Raw genomic sequence first — 21,500 nt, 5'->3', positions numbered from 1 at the left:
CTGCTCATCAACTTCTGTCTTTGAGTCATCAAACACTTTCAAGTCCAAGGTTGGGATGTTGAACTTTTTGGCAGCTGTGAACACAGCAAAATTATGTTTAGAATACAGCACAGAAATTATCTTTAAATTAAAAAGCAATTAAAAAAATCTGTTTGCATCACAGCTGACAGTTTATCCACAAAGTTGACTGATTCCTGTAAAGAAAAATGCTGGAAAATGTGATGTTTCCACTCACCGCATTCCCAAAAAGATTTGAAGGTCAGCTGATCTTCAAAACATTTTTTTTTTTTTTTGGCGTTCGACATTTTCACGCACAGCTTGCATCTTTCCTGGTGGGAAAAAAATAATATATTACAAAAAAGAAAAAACATTACAACACCAAAAGGTACCAACACAGCATTTATTCAGATCTAAGCGCTGTTCCAAATAAATTAATACATTTTAAAATAGTAATGGCAAATATACAGTTCACACTAGCTGCCACAGCAATGTTGCAGAATTTGCAGACCTGCTAAAAAAAAACTGACGACAATGCACTGGCTTCTAAGGGCCTACAGATTTATTTCTTGGAAGTTCATTTAAAAAAATATTTTTTTCCTGGTTTATAGATGAGTTTTTGGTATGGGAAATCGTGACGAGTATCTGGAATCACGGACCTCCATTTAAAAAAAATAAGCTCTGCAGGAGAATGATCAAAATCAACAACACAGTGTAAACTTCGCTTGACCAACAATGCGCGATCATGACAACCTAAACAGTCTCTGTCACTGTCTTGCATTCGAGAAATGGTGGCTGCGCGCGCACAGCAGCTAAGGCAGGCTGACATATAATGGGAAGGACCGCCATACTGCGGTGTAAAAAAAATAAAAATAAAACGCTATTGGACTCCTACACATTACAAATTAAAATGATTAACGCATTGAATTCGACGGACCTGATAAATATCAGTAGGAATTATGGAGCTGGTCGTTTCAAAAGAAGCTGGCTTCCTTACTAAGAAAGACAGAAAGAAAAAAAAAAGGGGGGGGGGGGGGTAGGCAACAACAACCGGTGCATCAACGCCAGCGTACATCGGTAAACCGGCGACAGAATTATCTAGTGAAAAAATGTATATATTTACATGTATTTAACGGAACGCGGTACAACACCAATAAAAACAACAGCTTAATTTATTTAATGGCTGCATTTAGCTGAACTTCAAACGGCTGAGGCTAACCGTTAGCAAACTCCCGCGTAGTTTTCAATCTCCTCACAGGCACATACACGGTGGAATAGCAGCATTCCACTACACAAAAGTTATTCTTTACAGATAAAATAACCGAACCCGCTTAAAACAAGTTTCCAACTTATTTTTGAGCAATTAGCAGACTTACCTCAGTCACAGCCACTATTTTCCTCCGGCCGCTGCGGGATAACAAAATGGCGGAAGAAACGAAACTTAAGAAAGTAGAGTGGGCGTGGTCTCGCTGGATTACTCCAACATATTTCCTCTACGTTTTTACACCTACTTAAATAAAAATTACTGATGGTAACTACGAAAAAAGTACTCTCTCATTTTTCCTGTGTAGGTACAAAAGCTAAAAGGTACTAATATGTACACTTAATGTAACGTAGTAACAGAGAAATTTACTTTTTTATGAGAATGTATGATTAGAAAAAAAATAACTTAAATTAACAGCTCAAAGACTAGAAATTTAAATTGAACTTAGGCCAAGTTAAAGTACACCATATAAGGTTAAAAACATCAAATAATTTTGTCTACATTGTGCTTTTGCTCTAAATTAAATATAAGTATATTTTTACTTATATATAAGTAAAAAAAAAACAGGCTCACACTAATACATGTTTAAAATGTATTATCTTGATGCCCTGCACAATCAATAAAATATAATGTGCTTGTGTACTGTTCAGAACTAGTCATAAAAGATGTGTGGTCTCTTAAATATATTTGGTTATTTTGTGCATCTTTTCCAAATAACCAACAACGTATTAAAGGATTTTGGGTGACGTTTCATACACTTTGAATTATTACTTTTGTCACACAAGTGATTGTACCTTTGTTTGTGGAATAAAGGGTCCAAATATGGGCCCTCTGATGGTTGGAAACATATTTGTACCTTTTTTATCCTTAAATGGTACATATGAGTACCCTAAGGTGTAATTATGACTCACTTAGGGAACAAATTCACCATTTGTACCCTAAGTGTTCACAAACGTACCCCAACCGTACCCTTTTTTCTGACAGTGCAGACAGAAGATTGAATTAATCTGCTGTAAATTAAAGTATTGTTCATATATGTGTTTTTGAATGATTTATTGGGTGAGTTGGTTTGTGTTCATTCGCATAATTATGATTTCATGGAAACAGTGTGATTGCGACTTTGTGTTTTTTCAACATTTTCTAGAATTTCAATAAAGTTTTTCGCATACAGCATGTGAAATAGAAACACAGCTTATGTGATAAAGTAAATCTCTGAAGCTACGTTGAAGTGACATACCTTTAGGAATGCACTCAACAGAGGTTCTTGATTTGAACGCCCTGTCAGCCTAAGGTGTTCACAAATGAGTTATATAGGCTAGAGGTGCTTTACTAGCTTATTGCATATGCAAATTTGGATGTCATAGTGGATATGTCAAGATGCCTGTTTACTGCTGTGCTACAATTGCACAAACAGAGCTGGAAAAACAAGAATGACTTTTCACAAGTAAATTATAACCGTCAGTTAATAAAGCAGAACTGATAGAAAACAATTTAGGAAGATCTTAGTGAGTTTAATAGTGAACATTTAGGCTGATTTTCTATTATCTATTTCCATGTTTTCTGGCAAAATCCCCTATCTTTTATGTTTTATGTAGGATGACATTTGTATGTGTTTTTGACCTCAGATTAGACCAGACGACCCGTTGGTAAACTAACCAGGATTTCCTCAGTAGCGGTGGGTGAAGAAGGAGGAACCCAGTGCCAAATCCAAGCAAGCGGTTAGGGACATGTGGCATATGGAAAACTGCCTAGCCGTTTTTGCAGAAGTCCTTCTGATAGAGGCTGGGTGGGATCCATTTGTGGGATCCACTTGTGGATCTACTCAGGGATTTTCCCATAAACGATGCGTGGCGACTGGCTCCGGACCGAGGAGTCTAATAGTTTGTGTAAATCTTAGTCTGTGTGTAGAATTGAATAAAATCACTCCCATGCATCAGGTATGCATTCCGTCTCCTATACAAAAACCTATTTATTTATAGAAAAGTTTTGAATGTTGTTCATCTGTTGCATTTTGTGCAAAAAATCAATACCACGGCCTGCCCGGGTCTTGTTTTTATGTTGGTTTTTTTTCTTTTTAAAATCCGACCAAAATTAACAATTTTATTGTCATTTTACTGTATCTGCTAAGCCCTGTCTCATTGTTTACTGAGATGTCTAATATGGCATTGCTCTTTACGTGTCTCGGAAATTGGTAACAGGCGTAGTATCTCTAGCAATATAAATCATTAGTGTTCACGACAACAGGAAGGAGCTTCTTCTCCCTCCTCTCTTTTACTGTCTACTAGCACATATCCGCCACCTTGGCAAGGCTTGATGCTAAATGTTAAAGCAGTGTAAATCTGGTGAATATTGCTCCAGGCTTTTTCTTTAACAGCCCTATTCTGATAAAAGACTTGGTGTCATATAAGTATGGAGGGCACAAACCATACAGTTAACTATCAATTCTCCTCCATAATAAATTTTCAAATGATTGGCACTTCTGTGAATTAAAGGGGATGCCATCCGTACGTCCTAACCAAATCCGAGTCCCAAATTGGTTAAAGTTTAACTGGTTTAACTTTTTTTTTTTTTTTTTTTTTTTTACTTGTCCTGTCCAACAGCTGGACAGACAGATGAGAGATGAAGGCCTCTTGTGTTGGACATATTTTACTTTAACAACAGGGGTTATTAATCTTCAAACAAACCAGAGGTATGTCTGAATAAACCCCTTTTGTAATCGAGGCCAAACTTTATTCATTTTAATCATATTTGAAAATCATTTGTTTTGGACCGGGCGGAAAAGGATTAGAAGGGAAGAAGATATAGGGATGTTAGAGAGAGGGGGGGATAGGAGGGTGATCATAGGAGGGGGGGGGGGGGGGGGTAAAACCATGAAGCAGCATAAAGCAACAAGCATCACGGTAAGGTTCAGATGTAATACAAATCTCAAAGGGCAGGGCCTGTCCCCACACACACACTCAAATGTTATAAACACACCTGCTAGCTACAAAAATGTCCACATGTCAAAATGTACACAAAACAGATAGTGTTCACACACGCATACTAACGCCTTCAAACCAACTAGAGTGAAATATTTCATCCATTCAATCACGCAAACTATTAGTGCAAAGGTGAGCTAACACCTGTGCACAATTGAGTGTTTATGTTTTTCTAAAATGGATGGTGGAATGTGAAAAGAAGGAGGGAGAGTGCCCAGCCATCCCCACACCAAGACCCCGGCGGCAGCAGCCGCGGCAGCCAGAACCCCCCAACGCCACACGGCAGCAGGCAGAGAACCGCCCCCCGGGCGATCACATCCGCCACCCAGGCCAGGGCCAGCAGGACCACCGCGGGGTCCCCAGAGCCAGAGAGCAGGGAGGCATGGGGGGAAAGAGAGTGCTGCTCCAGCCCAATCAGGAGAGCAGCCCCCCCGCTGCACCAGGAGGGTCCAACGCCGGACCCCACCCGAGCAGGGTGCCCACAGCCCCAGACGAGCACCTCATCACCACCCAGGAGTTCTGGGCATCCCCTGCCCCAACCCCAGGTACGAGCCAGGACCCCCCAAGGGAGACCCGCTCCGCACTCCAGGCAGCCACCCACCAGGCCCTCTGTTGGTCCAGAAAGGAGCAAGGCAGGAGCCAGCCGCCCCCCCCCCTGGAGGGGGGCACCCGGGGGAAAAGGGGGGCCCATGAGGGGTGTTGTAAACATGGCTCGGCTACAGTTGGAAATTTGGCGAGGCCCAGCACCTGGGGGCAAGGACCAGAACCCACCCCACAGGGACACGGACACCCCCGGCTGGAGGGGGTCTGGTTTGGGGACCAAAGGATTTCCTTTCTGCTCTTTGCAGTTTATGTTGTTCTGTTGGCTTCATCGAGCCGGGACCTCTAGCGTGCATTGGGGCGGTTTGCAGCCAAGTGTGAAGCGGCTGGGATGAGAGTCAGCACTGCTAAATCTGAGGGCATGGTTCTGGAGCGGAGAAAGGTAGCTTGCCATCTCTTGGTGGGTGGAGTGTCCCTGTCCCAAGTGGAGGAGTTTAAGTATCTTGGAGTCTTGTTGATGAGTGAGGGAAGACTGGAGCGTGAGATTAAACTCTCAATATACCGTTCGATCTTCATTCCAATACTCACCTTTTGTCATGAGCTCTGGGTCATGACCGAAAGAACGAGGTCCCGAATACAAGCGGCTGAAATTAGCTTCCCCGTAGGGTGGCTGGGTGCTCACATAGAGATAGGGTGAGAAGCTTGATCACCCGCGGAGAGCTCAGAGTAGAACCGCTTCTCCTCCACATCGAGGAGCCAGTTGAGGTGGCTCAGGCATCTAGTTCGGATGCCTCCTGGACGCCTGCCCGGTGTTCATTCTCAGTCATGGGAGTCGCAATAGACAAATTTCCATTGCCTGTGAAATTGCGCATATTCCGAGCATATCCCACTGGGCGGTGGCCCCGGGGAAGACTCAGGACACACTGGAGAGACTACGTAACTCTGCTGGCGTGGGAATGCCTTGGGGTCTCCCCAGAGGAGCTGTAGGAATTGGCCGGGGCAAGGGAAGTCTGGGCATCTCTGCTTAGACTGCTGCCCCAGTGACCTGGTCCCGGATAAGCAGAGGAAGATGGACGGATACTTTGAATTTAAGTACAAAAAAAAATCTTATTAAAAAAGAATCACGGAAGAATTTCATCTAAGCCAAAAAAAGTTACTTTAACTTTATCTTGCAAATTTGTAAAAAAATGTAACTTTTTTCTTTTTTACAAAAGTCTTGCCTATTTAATGAGACTTAAAAAAATTAATGACCATACTTGGGTACCACAAGACGCACTTTTAAAGCCTCAATTTTTCCAAAATGACTGTCCGCATTACAATCTGGAGTGCGTTATATATGGATTAATTAATTCTGGTTGTGTTTAATAAAGTCGAAGTGATTTTGAGAGCTACACAGCACAAATGTTTGGTTGAGTGTTGTTGTGACATGTAAGGGTGTCTGGCAGGACAAGTTCTGTACAAGTTTTGGAGTTAGCATAGTCACAGTATTGTTTAAGTATTGAATAATCTAAAGCAGCTACCGTGTTCTGTGTCAGACGCTGGTTGAGAGTTAGCATAGTCACAGTTTGTTTTAGCTATCTGTCTTTCTTTTAAATGTGTTGCAAACAATGTTGTAAATTATAGGTATCGTAATATCCTAACACGGATAACACTTCTAACGTGTAGCGTGTTACAAGCAAGTTGTGAATGCAGTTAATAAAGTCTGACTGACAGACTTATCTCTGACTCTTTTGTCTCGCTTAGTGTGCGTTATGCATCGGTGAATCATATGTGACATTATTTCAAAAATAGACCATTATTTGACTGTGTGCCTTATAACCCAGTGCGCACTATAATTCCATTTGTTTTTTTTATTTACTTTGAGATGCAACATTTTCTTATTTAAAGTTGTACGCAAGTTCTACGCATTTTCTTTAACAGTTGATCTTTAATTTAAATATTTCTGCTGCCACTCCATGAATGCTTTCTCTAAAGCCATGTTAGTTAGATCAAACTGGTTTGCCCTTGCCACATCTATGCTGTAATACCACAACAAACTCTGTCTCCATCTCACCCTCACTCTCTCTGTGGTGGGAACAGCCCTGTGGTCAAACTGGAGACCGGCCAGGGATCTTTCCATCTATTAGCTGGTATTTTTTTCCCTGTCCATCTCTGCAGTCATCTCTTCCTGCCTCTCAACTCCTCCTGTCATTCCCCTTTCTCCCTGTCCCTCTCATTGTTTCCAGTGTTGTGTTTGGAACACTTGAATGCATCAGAATGTAGGACACCTACTGCTTCAAGTGTTGCATAATCACTAAAAGCCCACAGATAAGAAAACCTTCGGCAGGCACCTTTTGTTGATCAGATGGTTCCACAAAACAATAACAGTTTACCTCATGGGATTACGTCCTACGGCGAGGCCACCCTTACATTGTGTCATAGCTGCATATAAATTACACGGGGATGTGGAGAACTTATCTAATTCAATCAGTCAGTGGCAGTGTCACGCTCCCTGCTTCGTGGCTCTCGCCCTGACTTTGCACCCAGTGATGCGCTGGACAGCAAGGATGCCACTTTCCTCTTTTTGTTTACTAGTGGATAAGAAACCCTCCCCTACTGCAAAAAGTTTTAGTTTAGTACTTTGGGGGAGAGGAGAGCACTTTGCGATGAGTTAATCCTCTTTTGACCTTGTTCACTCAGAAAGCCAAAGGGAATTAAGGTTAAAGATACTCAGTGGTTAGTTTTACACCCTTCTGACAAAACGATGCTGTTGCTGTAATATTAACTTGTACCACTACATTTTTTTACTAAAAGCAAAATTGAAGCTCTATTCACATTAACAAACTCCAATTCAGAGTGCAGCGCATCAAATTTGCAGAAGTCTGAGTACCGGTAATTATGATATACAAAACATGCTCATTTATTTTCAAGCTATTCAGATTTCAATGTTGACTTGCACAAACAGCCGAGCATTTGTCAAATTCTGTGGCTCGGCTGTGCTCTTCTGAATGAAGCAGGGATTGAGAGACGTGAATAAAACAGAGATAAATAAATTATAAATGTGCTGCAGCGATACGATTCCATCAGCAGTTTGTCCGTAGATGTATAAATAAATCTGTTATCTTTTCTGCAAGGTGAGGACATCAGTTTATTTTCCATTTTTACCCATGAATGGAAGCAAGCACACTCCTATAAATGATAGATGCATAAAAATTGTGTACACACCACATACAAGTATGACAATACGGTAAAAAAAAAAAGGAGAGCTTTGCCAAATGCAAAACTTTAATTTCTATTTGTGCAATAAGGGAAGGCTGTTATTTTGTCCTTGGTTATTAATTGACTTTGTTAGTGATTGATAAAGATGCATTCAGAGATAAAGCTTCCTGTGGCTTCTTAATAAGGAAAAACATCAGTTTGTTCACAAATTATTGGATTCTTTAACAGTTCTACGTTGGTGTATAACAACAATACAATTTATATCATGTTTAGGGCTGAATAACCCTTGAACTTCAGAGCTGTAGCGAAAGTGTAGAGATTGTTTTGACAACCAAAACTCCTCAACCGTTGATGCAATTAATGTAATTCAAGCTGATTCTGAAATGGAAAAAAGCAGCAATGCGCCAATATGAAACACTACATTAGTCATGTGTTGCATGTTTGTGCAATGCCAATTTTGTTTGCTGGTTTTCTCCACATCAGGATCAGCTAATTCACGTTGATTTCATAAATGGTATGTCAAAGAGCGCACGTTATTAAGTTGTCACTGATGATAAAGAGTTAATGTCCTTACTTATTTTTGTGTTCTTGTATCAATCCATTTTCAAAAACACTTGAATCCCTTTTAAGGTAAGGGTGTAACAATCAATGAATTAATGAAGTGTTTTTTTACATGGTTTTCAAGATGTCTTAAATTCTTTAAATTGATATATGTAAAACACAGAGAATGGGGTTGCAGGGCCTTTCCCAGCAACTGTTAGACAAAAGTGGGGTAAACTCTGGAATGCTCCCCAGTCTATTTCAACATTTGTGTGTGTCAAGATAAAAAAAAAGGTATATAGGTACCTTTTTAGCTTCCATTAGAATTTTTTTTTTTTTCTCACCAAAGTCCAACGTGCCTTTGGATTTAATTTATTTATTTGGTCAATTTTTGTCATTATTTGATATGACAAAAAAACGTGTTTTCCAAAGTTTTGTAACTTTTGCAGAAGCAAAGCATTTCCATTGTTAACGATACCAACTTTGCACTATTATCATGGGTAAAAAGGGCAGGGTTGTTTATGTAATTCTAATAGCTTCATAAAACCTCTTTGCAATTTTTTAAAATCAGTTGTAGCTTGTTTTCAATTTTTGAACATATTGTTTGTAGAAACAGTAACAGTAAATGTTGTATGTACTAATATATTTCATAAATGTTCAAATGTATGTAATGTTATTATTGTGGTTGACAAATGAGCCAGAAATATCAAAAAATATCAAAACTTCAATCCAATTATGGTGTAAAAACCTAAATGAAAAACAATCAAAAATAATATTGAAAACATCATGGACAGAAATACAAAAGGGTTTTATGATGGACTCACTAGTGCTTTTCTTCTGTGTATTACAATAGCCGCGGTTACATGTGCAAAATATCTTGATCGGATCAAAGATCTGGTTAGAATTCAACCGTGCTTCATGGGCCCAGAAAAGCACCTGTTCGCTCATCATTTTATTTTTAATCCGTGTGTCAGCGCTTTTTTTGTGGTGGAACAGAGCCGGAAGAAAGGTTAGGAGAAGGCTAACACGCGCTAACAACATTTAGCCTTGGATGAACATAAAATCCATGCGGAAAACGCCGCAATCTGCATCTTGGCTGCACGTAAATATGTGGGAATAACGTCAGCCTTTATTTTTGCGGGACCCGACTGGAAACACAAATCCACCTTGATTGTTTGAACGGTTTCTAAGGACTGAGCGACATTTCTGCATTAAAAAGCAGACACAGTTCTACCGGGAGACATGATTCTCCTAAGTCGGACAGCTCACCCAGAGACAACGCAACCCCCCCCGCCCGCAAACACAAAGCTAGAATCCCGGCTGCTGTGCTCACAGACACGGTTCACTCGTGCGGAGCACCGCACCGTCTATGCGTGACGTAAAACCAGAGCAGTAGTGACACAAAATCGGAATAAACTGTTTACATGCACCACGGTCGGATCAACAATCGGCATAACCCACCTATCTCGATCAGAAAAAAAATTTTGATCCCTGCTCTCTGGCTCTGGGGGCTTCGCGGTGGTCCTGCTGGCCCTGGCATGGGTGGCGGGGGGCGGTTGTTCCCTGCCTGCTCCCGTGTGGCCTTGGGGGGATTCCGGCTGCCGTTGCTGCTGCGGCGGGGGTCTTGGTGTGGGGATGGCTGGGCACTCTCCTTCCTTCTTTGCACATTCCACCATTCATTTTAGAAGAACATAAACACTCACCTGAGCACAGGTGTTAGCTCACCTTTGCACTAATAGTTTGCGTGATAGAATAAAATATTTCACACTAGTTGGTTTGAAGGCATAAGTATGCGTGTGTGAACACTATCTGTTTTGTGTACATGTTGACATGTGGACATTTTTGCAGCTAGCAGGTGTGTTGATAACATTTGAGTGTGTGTGTGGACAGGCCCCGCCCTTTTTGTACTACATTTGAACCTTACCGGAATGATAAACAATCAGTAAACTTGTTGCTTTATGCTGCTTCATTGTCTTATCCCCCCTCCCCTCCTATTATCACCCTCTTAACCCCCCCCCCCTCTCTCTCTCTAACATCCCTCTCTCTTCTTCCCTTCTTTCCTTTTCCGTCCGGTCCAACACCAAAGATTTTCAAACATGGTTGAAATTAATAAAGTTTGGCCTCACTTACAAAAGGGGTTTATTCAGACATACCTTTGGTTTGTCTGAAGATTAATAACCCCTCTTGTTAAAGTAAAATATGTCCAACACAAGAGGCCCTCAGCTCTCATCTGCCTGCCCAGCTGTTGGACAGGACAAGTTAAAAAAAAAAAAGACATTTTGATCCGAACTAGTCTGATCCGGCCAGACTATTCTAAACGGCGTGTTTACATGACGCAATTTTCTTTCGATCAGGCGTTCATTCCAATTACTTTTGTCCATGTAAACGCAGCTATTGACTCTTACGAAGAATGTTGTCATTACTTCATTTTACTGATGTTGATTTAACATTTGCCTATTTTTTCTTTCTCTGCCAGCATTAGATCACAACCATCTGAACAATGCAGCTTTACCTCCCCTGGGTCCAGCCATGGCTTTGTCTCACCCCCATAATAACTTGGGAATTGGCTTCAACAAGTACGCCTCGCTCAAGACTCTTGGTAAGTGGGACTGCATGGATCCACGTCTACTGCAACCTCATGGGAACTTGCATCTCAGCAAGTGTGTGAAGAAATGTTTGAAAACTTGCTTGAAGATTGAGCTGCTGATGTGAACATAATGAGACGAGTATGAAGCTAAGGCTTGATATATTCAGGTCAGAGAGAAGGAGAATTACCATAATTAATATCATCCTAGCCATCATTCACTTTTGAAAGCTCTCTCTTTGATTCCTGACTTTTATGTTAAACTAGATCTGGAAGCCCTGATGTGAATATTAGCTTGCTCATGATTTCAAAAACTCCTCTGTTTAAATTATTGTTGGGTTCTAGCTTCTCACGTTCATGAATTTAATTAAAAATAGCTCTTTTATTCACACTTGAACAGTTCCTCAACCCAATGCGTCCACAACAAAGGCTGTTGTTCACAACTTTCAAATCCAACAGTTATTGCAAACTTTTTTTTTTTTTTTTTTTGTTCTTCATAGCCATCATCACACTTGTGTTTGTATAGCCAGTCTAAAGCATTGTTTTCAACTTCAACATCTTTTTGGTATCAAACTTAATATGATGTTTTTTTCAGGTTCTTGGTTCACTACCAAGACAAAGCGAGAAAGCCTGTAATTATAAAGGACACTATTGTGTCAAGCTTAATTCAGAAATTTCAACAAAGACGATAGAACACCAAAAGAAATATATTATATATTTAATAATAATAATGGATTTTATTTTTCTGCACTTTTCCAGATGATCAATGCCTACAGTGTGTTTCTATTATTCATTCATACTTGGTGATGGTAAGCTACTGATGTAGCCACAGCTGTCCTGGGGCAGACTGACAGGGGTGTGGCTGCCAGTAAGTGCCTACGGCCCCTCTGACCATAATACATTCATACGCATTCACACACCAGTAGAGCCACACTGGAGGCAAGGAGGGTGAGGTCTGTTGCCCAAGGACACAACACCAGTTGACTAGGGGGAGGGGGGTTCAAACTGCCGACCCTTCGATCATTGGCCCACCTACCGAAGCCGCTGCCGCCCAAGAAGAATATGTTATTCTGACTTTCTGTAAAGAAATTCAATGTGTAGTTCTTTTTTTCTCAGACCAAAGCCAAAAAAACTTTAGATTTGCTGCTACGTTATTTCCTTTCTATGATTTGCAAAGTTTTACAGCAGCTGGTAATGGGTAAATTTCTTAATTGTTTTTTCTTGTTAATACGTATTTAATTGAATGAATTAATAAGTTGCTTGCTATTACCAACTTATTAATGTTTATTACTCAGCACTACCTAATTGATTTCTATGTATTAAAAAACAGTTGCATTTTTTTATTATTTATCATTAAGTTTGTAGTACTGTGCATCAATTATCACCATCCATCCATTTTCTTGACCCACTGTGTTCCTTTCTGTGTCATGAGGGTGACAGAGCCTAACCCCCCCACACTGTCGGGCAAAGGCGGGGTACACTCTGGACAAGTCGCCAGTGTGTTGCAGGGTACTCGGTCACTCACGCACAAACTCACACGCAAACACTAGGGTTAGTTTAGAGTAGCCAATCAACCTTTTATTTGGAGGTAATAATCGTATTATTTCTGTTGCATGTTAGCTAAATGGGAGTTGACAAATAATGTTTTGTGCTGTCATTTTCTTATTCATTGCTGTGTATGTCATCAAGTAGCTCTTATCTGACTGTAAGACATTCATTAAGATAAGATGCCTGATTTAACTCTTAGTAAATACAATTAATTATTTTGAATTCTTTTTGGATTCTTATACATAAATTATTATATGTAATAATAAAACATTTCATTTAAAAAGTGCCTGGTGCTGAGGTGGGGTAAGGACACAGTCAAGGCAAGGGGTGATGAAGACCTCAGGGTAGGTGTGATGACTCTGATGAGAGCAGACAGATAGGGAGGGGAGAGATTGTGGATGGCCTTAAAGGTGTACATTAGGATTTTGTATTCAATTCTTGATTGGACTGGAAGTCAGTGGAGCTGGTGTAGGATTGGGGTGCTACCCAGATCATCACCAGAACTCCCCTTCACCGACACATCAGAGTTCTGGACCAGGTGGAGTTTGTGAATGGACTTGTTAAGGAGACCGAGAGAAGAGAATTGCAGTAGCCTATGCGGCTGGTGACAAGGCAGTGGACCAGATGTAATAATAATTACTCATTATTGATGGCTTAATTTAAAGTGCAAACTGTCTGTCATGGTTTGAATGACGTAGCAGACCCAGATGCTGGAACCCGGAAGAAAACTCAAATGTAGAGTGATGAATAAGTCTTTTATTTTTCTGGCTGGAAAAATCAATAGTCTTGGAAGATCAGGTTCTGTTGGCTGGGACTCCGATCTGGTTGCAGTCTCGCCATAGATGGAAGACCTCTCGGAGGCTGGGACGAGAGACGTGGCGTGGCTGGAGCGGAGCACAGCAGGAGGCGAGGAAGGCAGAAGCGGATCTTGAAGATGGTAATTCCAGGTGGACACTCTTAGTGGAGGAACCTGAGAGCGGATCATAAGACAAGGTAAGTAGCGAGTCAACATGGTGAGCATGAATCAACTAGGTGACCAGACAAGCACCGAGGTTGGCAACGAACTGGCGATGAATGCTGGGCTGGATCTCTTTATGAAAGCTGTGAGTTGATGAAGTGAGTGCCCACAGCTGGTTCCAATCTTCAGAGGTGATGAGAGAGGGGAGGGGGAGGAGAACTGACAGAGGCACCATGACAGTACCCCCTCCTCAACGACCGCCACCAGGACGACGATCCAGGTGAGCAAAGAAGAAGTCCTCAATGAGGGAACGGTCCAAGATGAGGGACCGGGAGATCCAGTCCACTAAGTATTGAAAACCCCGACCCCGACGCCGGACATCCAACACTTGGCTAACGGTGTAAGCCGGGGCGCCGTCGATGATACGGGCGGGTGGAGGGGAAGTGGACGGCGGGCAAAGAGGAATCTCCTGAAACGGTTTAATCTGGGAAACGTGAAATGATGGCTGTACTTTGAGGGCTGCCGGAAACCGTAAACGGACACAGGAAGAGTTGATGATACGTTCAATGGTGTAAGGTCCGATGAAGCGAGGTGCCAGTTTGCGGGAGGAAGCCTGGATGGGTATGTTACGGGAGGAGAGCCAAACCCTCTGACCTGGCTGGTACGTGGGTCCCACCACCCTGTGGCGATTTGCAATGTGGCAGTTGCTCTCCCTGGTGCGCAGTTGAGCTGCCCTGGTTTGGTGCCAGATGTGTTGGCACCGCTGCCAAATCGAGCTCCTGTGAAGGGAAAAGAGGTGGTGAGTACCCGGGGGAGGCTTCGAAAAGAGATACCCCTGTGGCTGATGACGGATGATTGTTGTGGGCATATTCCATCCAGACAAGGAACTTGGACCGATCAGGGAGATTCTGGGCTGCTAGGCAACGAAGCGCGGCCTCCAGCTCCTGGTTGGCCCTCTCCACCTGGGCATTAGATTGGGGATGATAGCCGGATGTCAGGCTGACCGTGGCCCCTGACGCCGAGCAGAAAGCCTTCCAAACTTGTGAGACGAATTGGGGTCCACGGTCAAAGGCAATGTCTTTAGGGATGCCATGATGTCGAAAAACATTCTGGACCAGGATCTCTGCCATTTCCGTGGCTGTGGGTAACTGGGGGAGAGGGATGAAATGGGCTGCTTTGGAGAAACGGTCAATAACGGTGAGTATGACAGTGTTAACCTGAGAGGGGGTAGTCCGGTGATGAAATCCATGGCGATGTGAGACCAAGGACGACTGGGTATCGGTAGAGGCTGTAGGAACCCGGCAGGGGTGAGTTGGAGGATTTCGAACGGGAGCAGGTAGTACAGGCTGCGACGTACACCCTGATATCTTTCTTCATGGATGGCCAGAAGAACCGTCGCCGAAGAAGATTCAAGGTTCTATGGTTGCCAGCGTGACAGGCTATACGAGAGGTGTGACGCCAGGAGAGTACATCGGGACGAAGAGACGTGGGCACATACAAAGTGTTATGGGGTGCAGGAGGATGATCTGGCTCCTCACCTTGTGCCTGCAACACACGACACTCGACGTCCCATGTGAGATTTCCCACGATGCAGGTAGGTGGAATGATGGTGGAGGTGACTGAGTCATCACTGGAACTGTACTTCCGAGAAAGGGCGTCTGGCTTCACCAGACACCAGCGAGCTTGCCGGGAATTGAGTCTCTTCGCTGAACGTAAATATGCCAAGTTTTTGTGGTCAGTCCACACTATGAATGGGTGCTGAGCCCCCTCCAGCCAGTGACGCCACTCTTCCAACGCTAATTCGATGGCCAACAGCTCTTGATTCCCCTCGTCGTAGTTACGTTCAGCCGACGACGACTTACGGGAAAAGAAGGCGCAAGGTTTTAACTTGCCAGAAGATCTTTCACGTTGGGACAGTACAGCTCCTACGCGTATCAGAGGCATCAACTTCCACAACGAACTGACTGGTGGGGTCTGGTTGTATGAGGATGGGAGCAGTAACAAAAAGTTCCTTGAGTTTATCAAACGCAGACTGAGCCTCGGGCCCCCAGGTGTAGGGTCTATTGATGGAAGTAAGTTGCGTGAGAGGGGATGCTATGGTGCTGTGGTTTCTAATGAAACATCGATAAAGTTGGCGAACCCTAAGAACTGTTGGAGTTTCTTCCTGTTCTCAGGGGGTTCCCAGTTAGAGACTGCCTTGATTTTAGCAGGATCAGGTCTTATGTTTCCTGCTTCAAAAATGTAACCCAGGAACGAAATGGTGGGCGAGTGAAACTCGCATTTCTCAGCATTAACATAAAGTTGGTTTTCTAGCAGACGTTCCAGAATGAGACGTACATGAATGTACCTCTCCATTGCTAGCTTTTCAGGACCGGACATATTAAATAATCTGCTCTTAGGTAGCGGTGCGCCGTTAAGTAACTTCATGGCGCAATCATAAGGTCTGTGAGGGGGAAGTGAACTTAATGATAAGTAATATTTATAAGCAGCATGTTAGCATAACAGCCTGGACATAGGTTATGGAAACATTTCTCCTTCAGGTAGTTCACATTTTATCAAAAGGACTTAAATAAAATTCCAAAATAACATATCCCCTTTAATTACAGTGTATTTGTGGACATAGATGACAACTCTTTTCCTTTAGAGTTTCAGGTATTCAGCTATTTCATCACACCTGATTTAATGGATTATTACATCTTGGAGAGAATCATTTTAACTGTAGTCAGAAACTGGTCTGTTGAAGTAGGAAACATCAAAACCCTGAAAGACGGGAGCCTGTAGGGACTAGATACCAAAATGTCTAAGTCAGTCAGTGTAAATGTAAATAGTTTGGAGTATGCCAAATAATACAAATATTGTTAAATAAATTCTGTTGAATGTGAATCACAAGCTACTTTAGAACTAAACTTTTTTGTTCAATGCCAATGGAGAATCTTAAAACTCTACCCTCTCATGTTGGAGTCCACATCAGTGAGGGCAAAAGTCCTTTTAAAAACAGTGTACTTTTTATATAAATCAAAAGGTATGAAGAGGGTTTGTTGTCGCTTGTTTTGATTTTCCTTTTGGTGTTGAAACCACTTAAGAGCTGAGAACCACTAACATTTATGATTTGAATACGTTTTTGGTAGTTTACATGTGCCCCCCTTTCCCCAACCAGTGCCCCCCCCACCCCACCCCACCCCAAAAAATGTATTTCTAAAAAAGCCACTGCCTGAGAGGAGCCAAACTGTTGCACAGATGTCAAAGATGACTGAGGAGAAGAAGACGAACATCACAATCTGCTCTCATTATTCTGCTCAGTGACTGAGAAAACAAAAGCTGATAGTTGCAGCAGCAAAACACCCGAGCGCTCAACATTGAACACCAGACACATTTCAGGGGGAAAAAAACACACAGCTCAAACACTGAGCTTTAATATATTTTCTTTTTCTCAAGGTGTTGAGCTCAGTCTATGTATAGTGACACACAGGTGCATTTTTGTCTTACTCACAGAAACATTTTTAGCTTTCTGCCATCAGGGCGGCTGATCCAAAGACAGTGTGGGCCAGTAATGATGTTGCTACAGTGACAGCAACACCTGAATCTCAGCCAGTAAATTTTACAGCTCGTCATCTATTGTCCCTGATACTTTTGTCAAAAAACACTTCATAGAAACAGTAAATCCACTGTTAAACATCCAAACAATCACGTGTTTCAATTTCACAACCAGGTACAGACCAGGACTCCAGATTACCTTTGAGATTGGTAGATTTGGACAAATGCCATCCGCTCTCTAGTCATCGTTCCACACTTTTCACACCTCTGTTGTTTAGTAATAAACAAGCTGCATGTTCCAGAGCTCCTTCCTGTGCTGACAAAGTCAGGACGAGGACGTGTAGCAGTTTGAATGGGACAGCTAACTGTTTGCCAAGTAAAACAGCAGGTTTCACAAGGATCATGTTGCTTTGAAGTCTTTATTAACTTGCTGGGCATAGCATCTACAAAGATCTGAGGATCTAAAATTATGCAATTTGGATTTTTAATTTATGGGCATTCAATTTAGAGACCCACTTTGATTAAATTAGTGTTTTTGAACATCTTTGTGTCATTTTGTCATTTTTCTTGTGATGGGGGACAAATATAAAGAAAATTACCCTTCTGAGTATTTTTTTATTCAAATAGTCAGAAGCAGATGAAAAAAATGCCGTTTGAAAAAGCTTGTAGTTGTGATGTAGAAAATACGCTGGACAGGCCCCAAGCTTCCTGCTCCGCTCAGATGCATCTTTTTGTAGACAACTAGATCCATGTGTGTCTTTGTTTTCCTTGCGTGAGCTGACATTTAAGGGGCTGTATGCTAGTGGGAGAGTGTGTCAACAGATCGATGATGGGAAGTGCGGCAGGGCTTGCTCCATGCCAAGGGCGCACCCGCAACTCATAGGCAAATTTCTAATGAACCCCTGTCACTCTGCAGAAAACATGTCCTAGAAAACGACACAGGTTTTTCTAGTTTGACTTAAAACGGCAATATAAAAGACCACTGGGAATGCTTTAATAATAGATAAAAAGCAGATCGGAGGGGGACTTTAAAGAAAATGTCATATGTTGGAATAAAAACACATTTTTAAGCAGGCAGGGGTGAGAAAGCAATAAACATTTTTAAACTTCTGACTGCTTGGCAAACTTTGAAGCTGTGTAGGAGGACAAGTCCCCATTCACTCTGCAAACATCCAACGTCATAAAAAGTCTTGGGACCGTCAGGGGTGCGATCCTTACCTTCCGCCTCATAACTGAGCCGAAATCCTTCGAGAATTTTAGTTGCATCATAAAAATCTTCCTCTCTTTGAAGATTTTGACACATATAAGGCACACGTAAGAGTTAGGCCGTACAAGGGAGAAGTGATGCTGGGCTGGGTTTTAAATAGGTGTGACTTTGTATGACTTGAAAAAGTCATACAAAAAATTTTCAATTCACCAGAAATTTCCACCAAACCATTGCCAAGATTGGCAGCAGGACTTTGGCTGAAACAGCTCTAATATATCAACCTTAATTAAAGCACCAAAAGGAAGACAGGTGGCCACAGTAAAATGTGGGATTAAGACTCAAAAAGTTGAGATGGGGCCATCTGGCTCACCTCTGCATCTTTTCTTAGAAATTATGATTCCAGCTCCACCCTCTATTATTTCCCTGTTCGTTTTCAGCCATTCCTGCACAATTTGCTGCTCATTTCCTAAAGTTTGTTCAGTCAATAAAAAATTGGATCCAGCTAATATTAATAAGCAGGGGATTAGGAAAACAAGCAGAGAAGTGGATCTTGACTACAGTCAGCAGACTTTAACTGCAGTGTTGTATATGGTCTTAGATTACTGTCAAAATGAAACAAATGCTCATAGAGAAAATGGTGCAAAAAAATATAAATGCGATGTTTGGTGTTATGTTTGAATATGTCTGTTTTGGATATGAATTTTCTCTGTTTTGATAACGACATTTCTCTGTTACAAATGTGGCTTTTCTTTGTCTTGAATACAAAATGTACCCTATTAAAGTTACTGTCAAAAATAGGTCACGGGGTCACAGACATGTATCCTAAGTCACCAAACGTCAATTCAACAAAGGTCGCGTGCGTTCTGACTGCTACTAGAGAGAAAGTCAGGACTACTGTGAAAAAGAGCTGCGATGGAGACCAATCAGGCACTGATGAATGACTTTAGTATTTTTATTATCTAGCATTACTTAATTGATTTTTTTGTATAGATCATTGGTCACAACAAATCGTTGCCAACCTTTATGTCGCAGTAGTGGCGTCATAAAGGTAATACAATTACTCTACATTAAGAGCTGTGTAGATAAAACTACAAACAATACAATCTTGCATATGTTAGCAAGAAATTTCAGACAAAAAACAAAGTTGGGTATATTGATCCTAGCAGCGTCAGTTTTTTTGTTTTTTTTAACCAGCGCCGTTGTAGGCTGCCAGTTACTTTAGCCCTGAGTTAGCATACCTGTTTTTATTTCATTTTCTTCTTATGATCACTTTTTTTTTTACAGACATGTAGCTATGTTTAAACATGTAACAGGTGTACAGTGTTCACCCGCTTATTCACAGTTTCGCATCGCAGGTTCTTTTCAGTCACTGACTGCACTGGTTCATCACAGAAACTCAGCTCACGCTTTTATGAGACTTTTGCGTCCAAAGGAGGTACTGCAGAGGACGAAGGGAGCTGAGATGAAGAGCTGCTAATTCCGTCGACTTTCTCTCTGGCTGCAAAATAATATGCCACAGCTATTTCCCTCGGTTTCTGAATTGCTACCAACCGAAGTTTTTTGCCCCTGCACGGAGAAATGGCATCAGCTGACTCAGAAGCTGCCGGAAAAAATCCTGAAACACTGAGGAAGACAAGCCTAATCGCAGAGAATAATTATCATCAGATCAGGTGTTTAATATGTATGAAACCGGCATGGGCTCCTGGTTTTAAGGCACAGAGTGACAGAGGGCCACTCCTAATGTGCGTTATAGAGTACACAACAGTACAGTCAGTTGCTCTGGATCAAAAAAATCCTTTTCATGTTGAGCAATATTCCAATTCTTTAATAAATGTTTTACAAGGCATTAGAAATGTTCCAGAAGGGTTTTTGATGAGCAAGGATCCTTAAGCTGCGGGGGGGGGGGGGGGGGGGGGGGGAAATAATGTAGTGGCATGCTTGGGCTGCTGGAAAAGCTGAGTAGAACGCTGTTTTGATTATCTGTTATTGATTTCAAGAGTTGTGGCATCAATAAAGTTCAATTCTATAAAAAAAAAAAAACATTTGAAAAATGCTTTAAATGGGAGTCTTAAAGTGGAATTTAACCGAAACTGTCTAATGTAAAATGACACTGTCACCGAATTTTCCTACAGTTAAAAAGTCATTGATGATCATAGACATATACAGGCGTTAGAGCAACACTGACGGCGTATAAAAATAGTTTACCTTTAGGTAAGGTCTTATGTTTTCCGAAGAGTATGTTGATAACACCATGGGGATTTTTTTTACCTTAGTTTATGAGCCAAAGTGAAATGTTTTTGAACTTCAGTTTAAGAGTTCAGAAATATTTTTACATGACTCAATCATTTCAAGACAAACTATCTGAAGATTTTTGCAAAATTAAAATAAAAAACAGAAATATTAAGAGCATTTCACAGATCCACCCGTTGACTAGCTTTTCACACAATAAAATGGCATTTAAGGTGAACCAAATGGAATGAAGCATGTTGTCAGACAAAGGGGAAAATTGGGCCCAGGAGCTTTGCAGAAACTGCTGAAACTGGCAGAGAATAGCAAAAAAGCTGATGTTGTGAAGAAGAAGGATCTAAATGAAATAAAGAGCCGAAAGCAGAATGGAGACTAGAGGAAGAACAGAGGCTTTAAAATGGAGGAGGTGTCGAATGGAGCTGTCACAGAGGATGGGGCTGTCAGGTGCTCCTGCTGGCAACATCTGTGAAAACACTTCTTTGGACGGCAACAGCAGTTGTTGCTACAACGAACGCTGTGTTTAATTCATTGCTCTTCTGCTGTCCCAGGTTTTCCAACAAGGCCAAAGGTTTTATTACAATTTTTCAGTCAGCAGCATTATAATAGGCACAGGAAAAATTTACCATGTTTAAGAATATAATTAGAGCCTTTTAATATGACACAGGTAGATTCTAGTAGATCATATTCTGTGTAAGGAGCAGAATAATCAGATACAAGTGTTTCTTCTCTTGAAAGTTTATTGTCTATAGAATTAGTATTTGAAAGTGTCAAGACTCCGGCAGTCGAAACACTCTAGGATGATTTGGGGAGCATGCAGTCCAAAACCAATCTAATGAATAGAAGATTTTAAAAACACAAAACCAAATAAAACTCAGTATAAAGCCATAAAATAGTACAAACACGTC

At 41.7% G+C, this 21,500-nt stretch overlaps 1 protein-coding gene and 1 long non-coding RNA gene across 2 annotated transcripts in view; one reads left to right on the top strand and one right to left on the bottom strand.

Annotated features, from left to right (window-relative positions):
- Nucleotides 1–21,500, top strand: part of shisa8 (shisa family member 8) — a 130,599-nt gene that overhangs the window by 99,850 nt on the left and 9,249 nt on the right. The window contains exon 3 of the mRNA XM_023957714.1: nucleotides 10,994–11,116. Coding sequence (XP_023813482.1) covers nucleotides 10,994–11,116 — 123 coding nt within the window. The remainder of the gene's footprint in view (nucleotides 1–10,993; nucleotides 11,117–21,500) is intronic.
- Nucleotides 32–1,720, bottom strand: LOC110015506. Its single transcript, XR_002873707.1, has 3 exons — nucleotides 1,374–1,720; nucleotides 236–329; nucleotides 32–74 (listed from the first exon to the last, which is right to left on the bottom strand). It is a non-coding gene; the product is annotated as an uncharacterized LOC110015506 (long non-coding RNA).

Source organism: Oryzias latipes, chromosome 8 (assembly GCF_002234675.1).
Source record: "Oryzias latipes chromosome 8, ASM223467v1".
Taxonomy (NCBI): Eukaryota; Metazoa; Chordata; class Actinopteri; order Beloniformes; family Adrianichthyidae; genus Oryzias; species Oryzias latipes.
Note: the sequence above shows the minus strand (reverse complement) of the source record. Positions and strands in the feature narration are given on the sequence as shown.